Below are 16,239 nucleotides of genomic sequence, written 5' to 3'. Positions count from 1 at the left end.
AGTGACCAAATCATTACTTTTTTTTAAAAAAGGGATTTTTACCCCCGGAAAAGTGATGTGCTAAACCACTAACAACCAGGTTCCTACTTACTGCTAGGTAAACAGCGCCATGTAGAATAAGGAAACTTGCCCAAAGTTTTACCCTGCCCAGGAATCAAACCCAGTTTCTCTCACTTGCAAGGCGTGCGCGCTAAGCATTAAGCTACAGGACTCATGATGCCAATTTTCCACTTGCATGTGCTGAACAAACAAATGCAAGAGGTTGTGTACGATATCTGTTAATACCACATCCGGGTTGCATTTCCACTGAAGAGCATCTTTGGTTCCACTTTCCACTGTTCTAGTACAGCAATATATAAGTACCATACACGTAATTTTGTGGGCATACTGCTTTATGCTGCAAAACATAGCCAAATGAAAATTCCATTCATACCACACATTAATTTTGTACAGATAAAGTTGTACACATTTTATGGATATTAAGTTATTGAACTCACAAACGATTCATTATTTACATATGAACGTTACTGTAGATTTAAAAAATACCCTCCCCTCACAAAAAGTCTATTTGATATAAAATCCCATGTATATCTATACAATCTTTCCGACAAAGTAATATTTCATGGAGCAAAAGGGAAAACAATCAACTCTTAAAGCTAAACTCCTACCTCTGCAGAATCCCCAGAGACTTGTAAAACTTTGGCCCTGTAATAATGGGTTTCGCTACAATCTGTGAATGGTGCTAGACAAACATCAGGATATGGTTCCACAGCTAGGGGGGTAAGCTTCATCTGGTTAATTTCAGTCATCAGTTTGCTCAGTGTGTGTAAGCTTTCTCCATCTGTTCTGTAACCCCAGAAGTGTCCAACTTCAACAACCTGAAAGGAAAATAAATTTGTTTGGGCATTACTTGTGTAGCTGCTAGCTCGCTGCTTAATAATGACAATAACAACTTGCATTTATATAGCATGATTCATGTGAGGTAGCAACTCAGAGCGCTTAACAGACTGACACCAAACAGGGGGGACGTGACCGTAAGAATGGTTGAAGAGGAAGGTCTTCAGGCATGATCTGAAAATGGGGGACTAGGGGGCAAGGCAGAGGGATTGAGGAAGAGATTTCCAAAGTTTACTGACTTGTGCAATTTCAGCGAAGGAGTGAAACTACAGTATTCACTATGATTAAGAATAGCGATACAAAAAAAATGCAACATGTTGCAGCTGAGAGCAATCAGTGTATGTTAGCATCGAACTCACTGCCATGAAGCCTAATTCATCTTCAGGAATTCAGTAAGCATGGGAAATAGGCTGAAGCACCAGGTACAAAGGTGATTATATTTCAACAATAACAAAAACTTAAGTTTACTATTCAAATATTCACATTACTTCAGTAACATTCATGGTGAAAAAACATGGGATAGGATCACAAGGCAACTCCAAAAGACCTCTCGACATTTCCTCTGACATCAGCTTAACTGTCCAATTTTGATAGTCTACATACAACCTACAACAATAAAAAAAAGAAGTCAGTTTATGGTATTAGTTTGAGGTAGTTACAGGTGAATCCAATAATCTAAACTCCCCAAACCATTTTGTATTATGGAACAGGAGTCAGATTTGTGCCCCAGTCCTCCTAGTTTGATATGCTACTGTACATGACTAGAGTAAGACATCAATTGTGATGATATAACAGAAACCGCAAGTATTCTCCTAATAACTTAATCTTCATTGTCGACAAAAAGTAGGGTGTATTTTTACTAATAACTCTATAGAAAGGCATTTAGGTGATCATTGTTAAAAACATGATAGCTTTATCTGTGACAAACACAGTTTTAAATTTATGGCCTATTTGTGATAAATTTATAGTATATAAATGTGACTATCTTTACTCTCACTGAGGTCTCCATAGAACGATTGAGCTTATTAACATACTGAGTACCTTGTATCTTGGTTTCACCATCTCTTTTATGATTAGATTGAACGATATACCACTGCCAACATTAATAGTTGATCAATATTCAATTACAATTATGAATTAATTACACATGGTCATTGTTGATCCCACATCCATGCCCTCTTGTCTTACCCCACCTCCACATCACCTGGTTCCACCACTGCCTCTCACCTCAGCCCACCAGGATCCTCCCTGCTTGTAAGCACCCCTAACTCTTCCCTCCATAAACCGTGAACTCCATCCCAGTCTCTTCCCCTTGACCCCTTCCTTGCCTCCTACAATAATAATCCTTGAATTTGATATAGCGCTTTTCATGTCTTCCAGACGTCTCAAAGGGCTTCACAGGATATACTGTAAAGTGAATTGACTGCATTTTTGTGGGCAAAACACGGCAGCCAATTGCGCACAGCAGTGTCCCACAAACAGTCATGGATTGAAGTGACCAAATAATATTTTTTATTAAGGGATTATTAACAGGAGTGTGAAGTAAAGAAACTTGACCAAGGTTTCACCCTGCCAGGAATCAAACCCAACTCTCTCGCTTGTGAGGCGAGTGCTCTAACCACTGAGCTACAGGACTCTACGACACATCTCAAGACCCTCCTCTTCGACCGTGCCTTGGGTCACCATTCTGCCTCTACCCTCCCTGCCCTCCACCTCTCTTGATCCCATCCCAAGTTCGGGTCCAAATCCCTGACTGTCCAGTGCCTTGTCTCCCGACATGAAAGGCGCGAAACAAATGTTGTTGATACAGACCACATCCTGTAATGCAGTCACATTACTTTACAAACAGCACCTTTATTGGCCAATAAGTAAACAGACTTATGTTTAGATCACAAAGTTACTGCTAACTTTCTTTGATACAAAATGTATTGATTACCATCTTCTCTCTATATATAATCTATCTTCTATATCAATAAAACAACACTGTCTGTTTGTGCTTCAAGGATCTCAATAACCGATTGACATAGAGACATGATTTATACCTCATTGGAAAGATCTTGCATCTTGGATTGACATGGGAATATTTGTTTTCAGGTATCACCTATCATTCATGCGTTAAGCATTTTTAAAGCACCAAGCAGTCCTCCCAAAAGGAGTCTAAAGATGAAATGTCTGTCTGTGTGTAGATCTATATTCCATATTGGATCCTTTGGTTGTAAGCACAGCTGCAACGGGTACAACTAGTATTGTATAAATAAGATACCTTGGTCTGTGTAAACCTGCATAAGACTGTCCTTGGCTCAGTGCTTCAATCTCCTCCACTGGATGAACATTTAACTGTAAGGGGATATGAAGCTGGGCCATCTTGAGTGCCATATACACTGCAGGATGGATCCCAGTTCTCTTTATTGGATTTTGCACAAACTCAACAAAGCATCTATTTGTGAAAAACAAAGAAAATCATAACATGGAAAATTATAATATAAAATCACACCACCACGTTCAAAATCACTCAAATTGTCTGTTTGTAGAAAAGTCTAAATTCCATATTCTAGTTTTACATGCATCCTAAACTGAAGGTCTACTTCCCAAGGTTAATCTGTTGTCAACATGTTAGGTAAGACAAACCTATGCCTACCAAATAGTAATTGTTATCTTGGATCTCAAAACTGGTTTGCCTCAAAGTTCTTATTGCAATATTTTATTTTGTTTTCACCTTTCTTCGTACAATCTCAGTTTGCATCCACTATCAAAATCTTGGTATTTTGCTGTATAATAGTTTCCTTAATATGAAATAAAACATAATTCATAAAATGGTGATTAAAATTATTACTTAACTAATTTTTCAAAAACGTATGTTCGACAAGTTAAAAATCATCAAAACCTAGTTTTACTGACGTTATCAGCACGTTAATTGCAACTTACTTTGATCCATCAAATGAGATGGCCTTGACCTGACCACACTGTCTGAACAGGGATTGCAGCTGTTTGTAATACAGAAATCCATAAGGTGGAATGTTCCGCATCTGAAACAAAAATTTTAATATTCAACATCAGAACCAATCTAATATTTTTATGATGCTAACAAAATAGAAGCAATTACTACCTTCCAAACTACGTACCACCACAGTAGCATTCGCATATTTTCCAGACAATTCTTTTACAGCAGTTTCTTCAGAGAGTGGACAAAATGTGAAATAGTTGGGGTAAAAGGCTCCAGCAAGCACAACCTATGAAAATATTTGTATTTCAATATCAATATAGTAATAAATTATAATAGTGCCATCTAACCTCAAAATTTAGTTCTGTGAATTTACCCACACAACTATAAACAGGCATGGCAATCATACAAAAAAAGGTGTGGATAAACCATACTGCATGTATGCATTTACATGCCATTAAAAGAAAGTCAGTACCTGCAGAATAAACCTTTGCTTGTGAACATACTCTTCATCCATGCACCTAGAATGATGGTCAACAAACATATCAAATTTCTGTATACGATCTTTCAGTTCCTCATATAGTTGTGCCACCTGAAATGCACACATAGAGGGCAGTCAATTACAATGTGGACTTATTGTGAACAAGGTACAATCTACAGAGCAATTAACTTCACATCAACCCATTTCAAACGCGACTCATTTCTTCATTGTACCAAATCATTTCCCATTCATACCCACTGCTGTAATAAAGTCGACTGCAATGCAAGATTGTCATATTCCCTTTCGCAGCTGATCTAACTTCAAGAAGAAACTTCCAAAAATGACTTGTGATCCTTCCTTCGCATCCCTGTAACTGATGTACAATGTTCAATTTCAGGGGATTTCAGCTTTACATTCCAATGCCTATTATAAATATGGCTATATTGATGATAGCCATTGGAAGTAAAGCTGAAATTACCTTTTCAAATACATGTTTCATCAATTCTTTACAGAGGAAAAATAGGACTTAGCACCAGTCTAATAGCTTCAGTAGCAACTTTCTGTTAGCAACTTGCTTACAGTACCGAAAGTTACATGAACAGTGTTAATTATTATGCAGGGCTGCAAATATGCATTTCTCAACAAATTTCACCTTAACCACACTAGTAAAGCCAGCAAACATTAACTAAAGTTTAACTGACAACTTGATTTAACTCTATAACATGAAGCTCACCTCTTTTATCCTTTTGATCTGGATGTAATTGGATTTCCCCCAGTCTAACTCAACCTGTGTCACAACAAACTAAATTAATACATAAAAGAACTCTCATACAAGTATACCAAGTAAAACATCTTTCACAAAATTGACTGCAGCGTCTAATATTTTAAAAAAGACAGAAAACAAATATTCACGAACCCTTGGAAATCTCAGTTGTCCTTGTTCTCTGCAAGTACGCCAAGTCTATGAAACAAATACACAAATCAATCATATTAACCCACTGTAATAAGTTGTACCGTTAAGTCTACCTTCTATTTTTTCAAATTATAAATTTATTCACATTCTGAAACACTCACTAAATCATTCGTTTTGCTATATGCTTGGCTTCTGAGGACTACAATTTCCACTTGCCATCAAAGTCAAATAACAAGAATTACTTGCAAGTACGATAATGAAGATTCCTTGCATTTAATATAGCATCTTATGACGTTGTTATAATCACAATGAGCTTTACAGGATTTTTCTGTGATTCACCCTACTTCCAATTTACTTATTTACTTTTAGCTTGCAAGAATGTTTTTCCTTAAAATTTATGATTGAGTGGAATTGTGCAAAAAAANGTCTTAGTTTAGAAGTCAGTTTTTTACAGTTCTTAAAAGGAGCCAGTTTTCAATTTAATAATGAATTTAAGATGTGATGTTCCCACAATTCAATATTCTGCCAATGTTTCTTGTCTGAACCGACAGATGAATGTCCACTTTATAAGTATAAAGTAAGCTGTTGGCATTCCTAAAGCTTTACTGTGTCACCACCATCAAACCAGAGAATTGGAAAGTTTTTTTTTAAATAATCAAAAATGAAAATGTATCAAGATTGGCAATGAGGAAGCAATACAAGTTATTCATTATTCACTTTTAGTTGAAGTACAAATTTCAATTAAACTGGAATTAGAGTGGATCACAGAAAAATCCTGTGAAGCTGAAAACAATTTTTGAAAGATATTTTGTTACCTTGAATGCATTCACAATTGCTATGCAATCACTTAATGTTCCACCTGAAAACTCCATTTTGTTCCTGGATGTAAATCATAAGTGTTAGGAAAAAACAATAATTCAACAGATTATTCCAAAATTACAACTGCACTACACTTTAAATTTACAACCAGTTCTCAACTCAGAATTAGGGGAGTGGATTGTTTTATAAGTCAGTAAAAACTTAAACACAATCACGTTTTGAAAGGGTAATCGTTTTTTTCTATAAGTTGTAAACTACTATTATGCAGAAACTCATCATTACACCTTCAGAACATAAGAAAGAATACCTTCTTGAGTACCTCCCACCAATTCAGATGAAAGCGAGAAGATAAAGCAACTCAAAGTTGTTGGCTATTTATACTTGTTTTTTCTTTTGGCATTGACCTTATTTATTAATTCTATATTCAATCTGTTCAAGTGAATTTGGATTTGAAGTCACAGCATGCAATAATAGTCTTATGCATCTTAAAATTGTGACAAATGAACAAACACTGCATGAACAATATTATAGTAGGAATATATCATGCGAGTAGAAATACAGTATATAGATATTTTGCAACAATAGCATTCACCTTTAATAAAATTTTATGTTTATTGAAAATATGTAAAATTCAACTTTACCGGTATCCTTCTAGGTGCTGTTTGAAAGGCATTGCAAAAATGTTTTTCAGTGAAAGAGCAGCAGCTACAAAGAGAAATATTGTTCATTCAAATCAGTTTTGGAAAACTTTTACATCTGTATCTTTGATTTTTTTCAAAAACATTTGAGTACAGTTGAATAAATCTATTAACAACAAAATTACATTTGTAAAGCGCCTTTCAGATTAGGAGGACGTTCCAAGGTGCTGAATAGTTTTGTAACTATAATCTATTGCAACGTTCTTACCAATAATTAGGCACTCTTCTAGGCAGCCAAAGACATGACCCAGCACAACAAGTTTTCCTAATTGCAAATTCACAGGTAAATGTGCCAGTACCCTTCCGAGGAAAGTTAAATCACCATCATATGGATTTTCTATTTCTTTAATTCCTATCGAAAGTGCTCCAACCTTGAAGTAGAAAAAAGTAAAAATGACTTGTTCGAATGAACTGCAATGAAGTAGTTTGTGCAAAATTTGTAATACTGTCATTTTGAGATCTACTGAAAAAAAATCAGACCCAGGGCCCCACCAGCAGCTCACCTCTTTCAGCAGGACGACAGTTCGTTCAATGTCCCTCAGATTGGGGGGAGATAAAGCAGATGCCAGCAAAGCTCTTGGCTCTCCCATATCGAGCAGTTTGGTTTTAAGGACAGTACTTCCCAATGGGCAGCGCTAAAACATTCAAAAAGGTATTGAAAAAACTATTTTTGGCCACAAAATATAGTCAATCCACTTTACAGTGTATTCTGTGAAGCGCTTTGAGATGTCTCAAAGATGTGATAAGGCACTATAACAAATGCAAGGATTATTATTATTATTATTTCCTCAATGCCACAAATGCATTTAGTTTACAATTTCAACAAAAAGAACCAACACTATATTTCTAGAAGATGACCAATCCGCAATCATTAAGTAATTTTCTTTAGTGTATATAGTCTGTTGTTGTTGTAGTCTGGCATACAAAACACAAACTTTATTGGATGAAAATTTAAAGAATTTGCCCCATTTATTTTAAGTTTACATTGTGCAGCATAAAGCAAGATGAAGGGTTTCCCCATACAAAAGAGGGATTTACCTGCATCTCAGGTACTGCATGATCAGGAATGCAGTGGGTCCAGAAATCTTTTGTCACCAGTCGATAACAATACCCTTTTGAAATGCGTCCAGCACGACCTATTTCAAGTGTAAATAATATTTGTTTTCAAAGTGGAAACAATGTAATTTCTCTAAGTTGAAACTTAGCTAACGGTATAAGTTTAAGTTTTGATCTAGCTTTAAGGGGGTAAAAAACATTACATTTGTATAGCATGTTTCAAGTCGGGAGGACATCCCAAGGCGCTGGACAGTGTAATAATAATACTTGCATTTGATATAGTGCTTTTCACGTCTTCTAGACGTCCCAAAGTGTACAGCATTTCAGACGCAAGCTGGGGTCAGGGAGGGAGGGGGGGGGGGGGAAGTGACCGATGGCATGGTCGAAGAGGAAGGTTTTGAGGAGGGACTTGAAGGAGGCTAAGGAAGGGGCAAGGAAGAGTGATTGATGGATGGAATTCCAGAGGTTGGGGGCAGAGTGGCTGAAGACTCTCCCGCCAACGGTGGGGCGGGTGGGCTGATATAATGCACAACTTGTGGACACGTTGTGGCATAATTTTAAAAATGCAAACCTTGCACTTTTTTATTGCAGAACAATGTACTGTGCTGACTGAAGCACTTTGAGTTAGCAAAAGTATATAGTTCTGCAATGAGACAAAAAGGCACTGTTTGCATTTTTACGTAATTTAAATGCCATTCATCTGCCAAAAATAGGCTCAAGACTTCAGGCCGAATAATATATTTACTTCAAAAATGTATGGTAAAGTTAAAATACACTAAAATCTCACCTTTCCTCTGAATGCAGCTCGCCTTGGAAGCCCAGCTAAGACGAAGGCTCTGGTAGTTTGTGTCGTCATCACAGACCAAGTTACGAGTCAAGCAAAAGTCTATCACTGCCACATTGGATCAAAGATTAACACTTACAATGTTGAATAAACCAAAATTCAATGCAAATAACACTAATGACATTACTTAACACAATTATGACCACAAAAATGCGGCAATTAATGCTTGCAGGTTTAATTCTTAAGGTTATTTCTAATTACAAGCACTCAAAGACGTTACCTGCATGAAGAGTGCTATATACATGCAAGTTGTTGCAAATTTAGAACAAAAACATAACTACTAAAATCATGGTTTTATTTCAGTTTTTTGTATCTGCCAACAACTCGTCTTCCCCACCGTCGGATTTTCCAACTCTTCCCTCCACAAGCTGCTGACCATTCAGATCTCTGTAGCTTGTATCCTCTCCTGCACCCATGTCCAGCTCTGTTGGCTCCCAAGCTCCCCAGAGGATAGAGTTCAAGATTCTGGTCATCTTTTTTAAATCCTTCTTTGGTTTTGCACCACCTGACCTAAGTGACCATGAAACAGTTTACCAGCCGGCTCCCTCCGCTTTGCAGGCTCTGGACCGCTTCATGTGCCTGCCCCACTATCAGCAGTCAGGCCCTCAGCCTTTCTGCCCCCACTTTCTGAAACTCCATGCCTGAGTACCTTCGCCTTGTCTCTTCCCTTGCCTCCTTCACAATCCATCTCATATCTTCCTCTTTGACAGTACATTTGGTCATCTTCCCACCCCAATCCCTCTGCCCCAACCTCCTAAATCCAGCCCCCAAGTTGGGGGCAAACCCTTGACCGTAGAGTGCCTTGGTATCTCCTTCCAATGTAAAAGGCGTTATATAAATACAATTTGATTGTTTATTTGATCCTTTATTGTAAGGTTGCAAGTTTATTTTCTTTATTTTTAAATATTCGAAAAACGATTTTTTAAAAATGCTTTCTTGCATATTTTACCTAAACAGTGCAGACTTTTAGCTGTGAATAATATAAATCTTGTATTAAAACAATACAGCAATCAGGACTTACCATATTTGACATCTGGAACAGTAATAGAGCTCTCAGCAATATTGGTTGACAGAATAATCTATTGAAGATTATAAAATATTGGGTTAGCGTGCAACATTAAATGACCATTTACATATTACGAGAGGTGCAGTAACCTGCAGGGAAGGCAAAGTTTCATGAAAGAAATTAAAAGTCACAAACTAAAGGGATAAGCATTCACGTTTCTTACAAAAGACAAGCAAATAACATAATTTTAGGAAATATCTCTTGACACCATTATAATTTTGTTTCTCTGCTTACTTCGGTTACTTACTATTGAAAATAATTAACACCTGGTCATTTCTGCAAACAGTACAGTTAACCAAAATTAAGAAATAATTGTTCTAATTGTCAATTAATCACAAATCCAATGGAATCACACTACAAAAAACCCTAATACTATACACTTTTCAAGGTTGTGTTGTTCCTTACCTTTCTGTAGCCAGGTACAGGGGTCAGGAATGCATCATTCTGTTCTTCCAAGGTCACACTTGAGTGTAGAGGGTATACATGAAGCCTACCAATCAGAATAACTAAGTCTGAGAATTTTAATTATAACATACATATGAATATTTTCTCGAACAAAAATCTCTCAGATTTAATACAAATGAAAAATGTGGAATGAAAAATGAGTGGAGGGATCACTTTAGTCTATTCCTGTTGTAAGATTGTCTGAACAATTTGTTTTGATTTTGTAAGCAATGACTAAGCCAATATACGGAGGTCTCTTAACCTTCCCCTTAACAAGGCACTGAGAGCCACTGCTGATGACAACACAGTCAGCTTGGCTTATCAGCAGGATTTGAAAGGGCAGACCAGTCACTGCTGGCAAGGAATCATCCCACTCAGCTCCCATTAACTCTGCAAGCCAAAGCCCTAACTGGTAGGGTGGTCCTAGCTGGATATGCAGTGGGAGAGCTTTCCAGACAACTATATCAATGGCAAGCTATTTAGCAGGTTAGACTCCAGCAGTACCCCAACGCACACTCCGAGGTGCCCAAGCCTTGGTTCTTGCCAACCTACACATGAGGGAGAGAGTTCGCATTGCATTCCAACTATCTATCTCTGGGATTTCCATGTGTAGGTGGGATGCATGGAAATCGCAGCTTAGTTTGGATGTCCCACAAACAGCTATGAAACAAATGACCAATTTTATTTGTAGGATAGCTGGCCAGCACATCGGGAGGAACACTAAGTTCTCTTTTCAAATAGTACCACAAAATCTTTAATGTCCACCTGGACAGGCACAGAACCTTGTTTTAACATCTCATCTGAAGGATGGCACCTCCAACAACACAGCACTCTCACCACATTGCATTGGGAGTGTTAACCTAGTCCCAGTGTAGTGCTTGAATCCACAACCTTCTGGTTCAGATTCAGAAGTGCTACCAACTAAGCTAGGCTGACACACAAGTAGAGTGCTTCTTTGCTACACTCATAGTAAGTGAAGAATTTCAAATTGACATCATTCTATTCACTACAAAAAATGACAATAACTTGTCTCTTACCTCTTTTGAACCATAGATGTAAAAACGTCATGCATGTAATTTATTTCTGCAATACCTATAGAGAAAGAGAGATTTGCTTCCACATGCAATAAGAATTTTTCAGACATAAAAAAGGTAGATCAGATTTATAAAGGGGAGAAAAATTCAGAATACTTTTCCAATATCATCATCTTTGGATATGATATGCCACCGGTAATGCTGAAGTGTCTCAAAGTTCTTCACAAGTAATTGTCGTCAAGGGCAATGACTATTTGCAGGCAAACATATAATAATAATCCTTGCATTTGATATAGCGCCTTTCACGTCTTCTAGACTGTAAAATTCACTGTAAAGTGAATTGACAGTATATTTGTGGGCGAAACGCGGCAGCCAATTGCGCACAGCAGTGTCCCACAAACAGTCGCGTACTGACTGACCAAATTATTATTATTTTTGTTTGGTATTATTATTATCATCACCGGAAATGCGATCGGCCAATCGACTAACAACCGGGTTCCTACATACTGCTCGGTAAACAGGCACATGTAGAGTAAGGAAACTTTCACAACATTTTGCATTGCCGGGAATAGAACCCAGGTCTCTCACTTGCAAGGCGAGTGCTCTAACCACTGAGCTACAGACTCCAATGCGTTCAAATTCTCATTTTTATATTAAAGTATGAATATATGACCTTGTATCAGAAGTCGAAAGAAAAAAAACCACTTGAAAGTGATTGTAGATAGTATTAGGCCAAGCTTTACAAATTATAAATGATTGCTCAGGCAATTTGGCACCATGGGGTTCTCTACTTTTAGAAGATGAACAAGACATCTTGTTCTTTCCAGACCTGAAACATGCAAATTCTATTTTTAAATGCCTTCCTAGCTATTAAGAACAATTTCTGCTGGCAGATTGTATTCACTGGCAGGACATAGGAAAAGATAAAGTTCATAAAACAAAAATCATAATCTACTATAATTGTTAATCTGGCATAAATTTAAGATCAACTTTAAAAAAGGCCCTTCTCCGCCTTACACATTTCATTATTCACACAAGTCATCCCCTCTAAATAACCCCTCAAATTAGTACCAACGATATTGGCAATTCTATGGTTTACTCACTTTGACCTAAGATTTATCTAAACCAGGAAACCAGATAGGGTCAAGATTGAGATTACATAAATTAGTTTCACTTCAACTAACTGAAAATTTATAGTAGCTTTGGAAAAAAGTAGAGTTAAGTTGAACATTGCTATGATTAATCAGATCTCTTTTTTGAAATAGTTCTACGTAACTTTTAAAGATTACCTGGTAAAAATATTAAGACACTGCCACAATCCAAAGGCAATCCTGATAATCTATTGCAATAGAAATAATCAAATTCAAGATTAAATATTTCATACAAAGTTTTATATCTAAACAATTTGTTTTCTGAGGAATGTTATATGTAATGCTGTATGAATAGGTATGCATTTAATTGTCCAAAATAAAGCAGTTGATCTTTTCAAGCACTTCAATTATGTCTTGCAGGTCACTTACCCTTGTTCTTTATTTTCCATCTCATCAAAGTTTAGGATCAGCACCTCAGCTATTTTATAAATCTCTGAGCTGATTACTGGCTCATTAGAAAACAAAGGTGGTACCTAGGATTATGTGAAAAAACAGATTCAATAGAAGAGTACCAAAATAGAGCAATTTAAGTGCCTCAGATTATCCATCTTTCATTACCCAATCCATAACCATTCATATCCCCAAAATATCAAAGCTCTATTGGTGTTGCCATTATTTCCCCAACTTTTCCATAACATAAATTAATGGTATGAATGCAGCAAGAATTATTGTCCATTACCCATGTCAAATCTTGAATTGAGTAAAGGAAAAAAAATCACCTCAACTGTCTGTAAACAAACCACCCGAGCTCTCCTAATCACTAATCAGCTCATAGTAAATTCTCATTACCATTAAGTATCAGCACTTTCTAGGAGATACCCTAAAACTTCAAGGAGTGAAGTGAATTCAAATCAAACTCTATGAAATGCAGAAAAGGATAAGTGATGCTCAGATCTGTCTGCATATTATGTGCCTACCCAATGTATCTATAGAGCGATAAAGTTGTAAATCTATTCCTAAAACGATCAGAAAACAAAACTAAGCACTGCATGTGCTGCAATATTAAATATACCAATCGAAAAAGAAAATATATTCCCTTTATTGAAAAGTTCTTTTTTCCAACCATACCTGGAAACGAGCAAGTCTTTTGAGATCATCAAGATAATATTCTTCAACATTATGTGGGGCTCCATCCACCTCAAATATATAAGCAGGGGTAAAACTGTTTCGGAATGGTACTGCAAAGTAATCTGCAAATTCCTCACAATTGATTGTCGCGGACATCAGGATTACCTATGACAATTTGAGAATTAATAACTTTCAAGGCCACTTCAAATCAGAAACTAAATTGAGAACCTATACATAAAATAATTAACTTTGCATTTGATATAGTGCCTGTTTACACTATCCAAACATCTCAAAGCGCATCACAAGATGTTACTGTAAAGTGTCATGTCTGTATTTGTAAGCAAAGCTCTTACTTTTTCATCACTATACAACTTACTATCCTAGCAGCCCTCTTCACCTGACAGAACGGTACAGTATAGGTTGGAGACCACTTAACAGCATTTGTTTGTGAAGCACTTTGAGACATTTCAACATAATGGGCGATGTAATGCAAGTCCTTTACTTTACATATGCTATTGAGTACTAAGTGTTGAATATTTTTTCTAACCAATTCATAAAATGTTGTGCAGGAAGTGATTTGAAGTTTTACCCAAGTTAGATTTCCGGTAAACGGAAAGAATGTCAGGTTGGGAAATACAATTCTAGCATTCAGTTATCAGTCACAAGCATTCTCAAATTATGTTTAGCAGTTAGATCCATATTAGAAATTATCTTCATCTGCTTCAATCTAATTTTAGAATAGCACCCCTTAGCGACCAATATGAGAACATTTTCCCACAACAACCATCTTGCTGTCTTCTGAGACTTATAGCTTCTCAGTCATTCCATTTATAACATGCACACTGACTGCAACATAATAATGTCCTATGCTTTTGAATTAAATAGTGCAGATTAAAGTAATGACAGAAATTTATCTCATTAGTAAAATACATGCTTAAAACGCATCTGCTATTCACCTTAATAAATCTTGAATTTGTACGCAGAAGTTTGCGGACAACGAGCAACAAAAAATCCATTTCTTCTGTACGTTCGTGGACCTACAAAGGGGAAAAATAGGTAGGCACAAAAGTAATTACCTTCTGCTAGCAGACAGGTCAGCATGGTTCAATGTTGGAGACAACAGATGTCACTTTGCCTATCACATAGTGTACATCCATGAGGTATGATTAAAACAGATGTCAAAATATGTGCAGGAAAGTTTATCTTAAACAAAGGGTAGTCCAAAGTCATAGAGGGAAAAAGGAACAATGGTATAATATAATTTGTTTCTTGTTTGACCCTCAACTGTCCTTTCTACCCCACATCTGTGCCATAACTCATTCTGCCTTCCCCCATCTGCGCAACATCAACTGGGTCTGCCACTGCCACTCTCCTCAGGCCAAGACCCTCATCCATGCATTTGTTACATTTAGGCTTGATTACATCAATTCCCTGCTTGTTGGCCTTCCCAACTCTTCCCTCCATAAGCTGCAGATCATTCAGAACTCTGCAGCTCGTGTCCTTTCCCGAACTAGGCTCTGTGACCCTATCACCGCCACCTTCACCCGACTCCACTGTATCCCCATCCCCCAGAGGATAGAGTTCAAAATCCTCATCCTTGCCTTCAAAGCCCTCCATTGCCTTGCTCCCTTTACCTGTGTGACCAGCTAACGACATATAGACTTGTCCATTCACTCCGCTCAGCAGGCTGCTCCATATCCCACGCCCAGCCCAACTCACCATTGGTAGTCGGACTTTCGGCCTCTCTGCCCCCACCCTTTGGAAATCCATCACAGGAAATCCTTGCTCCTTCAAGCCACATCTCAAGACCCTCATCTTTGGACTGCACCTTGGGTCATCCTCCTACCCCTATCCTCCCTGCCCTCCACCTCTCCCGAGCTCAACCTCCTGCTCAGGTCTAAATCCCTTGGGACATCCTCCCGACGTGAAAGGTGCTATGCAGATGTAAATTGTTGTTGCCCAGAATTCCAATGTAAGTAACTTTTACTAGTGGGTCAATAACATGAGAAGTAGCCTACTTCATCAATGAAGATGTGCGTAAATTCAGTCAGGCACTTTGCACTGACAATTTTATGGAGTAGAATCCCTGTTGTAACATAAAATAGTTGTGTATCCGTGGTAGTTTCTTTTTCTAAACCAACCTTAATTCAAAAAAAAGAAACATCAATTAATCAAGATAATATTTGTAAATAATTGACCATGGTATCTAAACAAGACACACCAAAGGCTTCTAGATCATTACCTTACACTATGCATATGGCTGTACATGAGAAATGGCCAGTATCAAGTCAAAATGTAATGAGACAAACTAGTTTCTATATTTTATAATATAAAAGCAGTCTTTAAAAATACCACAACAGTAGTTAAGCATTTAAAATAGTAATCATTTAAGTTTGTTTTCCTGTATGGATAATCAATTTCTGAAACAATCCAATGCGTAGAAGAGGCCACATTTGTAGTTGTTTAACATTAATTCCATAATGTAATTAGTGTCTAAATTGAACCTAAATTTAAAATACAACATAAACTGTAGCTTTTAAACAATCTTAGCAAGGCAAGCTGAATTGGATGGAATGAAAATTGCTTCCACAGTCTGCCTTCACTCTAGTCGGGTATCATTTTGCTAAAAAATGCCATACTGCTGGACTGATACAGAATGAATGAAATCCACATTTCTAATCAATCATCAAACTAGATATTTGCAAACATTTCAGATATTAACAAAAAAAATCACACGCATTAATTCATATCAAATGTATAAGTTGTGGGGGTTCACAAATCACTGTTCACTCAAGGATAGCCAGACACTAAAAACAACATAGGACAG

At 37.1% G+C, this 16,239-nt stretch overlaps 1 protein-coding gene across 1 annotated transcript in view; it reads right to left on the bottom strand.

Annotated features, from left to right (window-relative positions):
- Positions 1-16,239, bottom strand: part of tdrd9 (tudor domain containing 9) — a 40,274-nt gene that overhangs the window by 10,942 nt on the left and 13,093 nt on the right. The window contains exons 5-26 of the mRNA XM_007888260.2: positions 15,431-15,553; positions 14,369-14,449; positions 13,413-13,577; positions 12,714-12,817; positions 12,483-12,532; positions 11,197-11,251; positions 10,121-10,205; positions 9,671-9,728; positions 8,593-8,697; positions 7,788-7,885; positions 7,253-7,384; positions 6,958-7,120; positions 6,693-6,756; positions 6,048-6,111; positions 5,236-5,280; positions 5,053-5,106; positions 4,314-4,430; positions 4,020-4,127; positions 3,823-3,923; positions 3,161-3,334; positions 1,386-1,503; positions 669-878 (exon numbers count right to left, since the gene is read on the bottom strand). Coding sequence (XP_007886451.1) covers positions 669-878; positions 1,386-1,503; positions 3,161-3,334; positions 3,823-3,923; positions 4,020-4,127; positions 4,314-4,430; positions 5,053-5,106; positions 5,236-5,280; positions 6,048-6,111; positions 6,693-6,756; positions 6,958-7,120; positions 7,253-7,384; positions 7,788-7,885; positions 8,593-8,697; positions 9,671-9,728; positions 10,121-10,205; positions 11,197-11,251; positions 12,483-12,532; positions 12,714-12,817; positions 13,413-13,577; positions 14,369-14,449; positions 15,431-15,553 — 2,274 coding nt within the window. The remainder of the gene's footprint in view (positions 1-668; positions 879-1,385; positions 1,504-3,160; positions 3,335-3,822; positions 3,924-4,019; positions 4,128-4,313; positions 4,431-5,052; positions 5,107-5,235; positions 5,281-6,047; positions 6,112-6,692; positions 6,757-6,957; positions 7,121-7,252; positions 7,385-7,787; positions 7,886-8,592; positions 8,698-9,670; positions 9,729-10,120; positions 10,206-11,196; positions 11,252-12,482; positions 12,533-12,713; positions 12,818-13,412; positions 13,578-14,368; positions 14,450-15,430; positions 15,554-16,239) is intronic.

Source organism: Callorhinchus milii, unplaced genomic scaffold, assembly GCF_018977255.1.
Source record: "Callorhinchus milii isolate IMCB2004 unplaced genomic scaffold, IMCB_Cmil_1.0 Scaffold9, whole genome shotgun sequence".
NCBI lineage: Eukaryota > Metazoa > Chordata > Chondrichthyes > Chimaeriformes > Callorhinchidae > Callorhinchus > Callorhinchus milii.
Note: the sequence above shows the minus strand (reverse complement) of the source record. Positions and strands in the feature narration are given on the sequence as shown.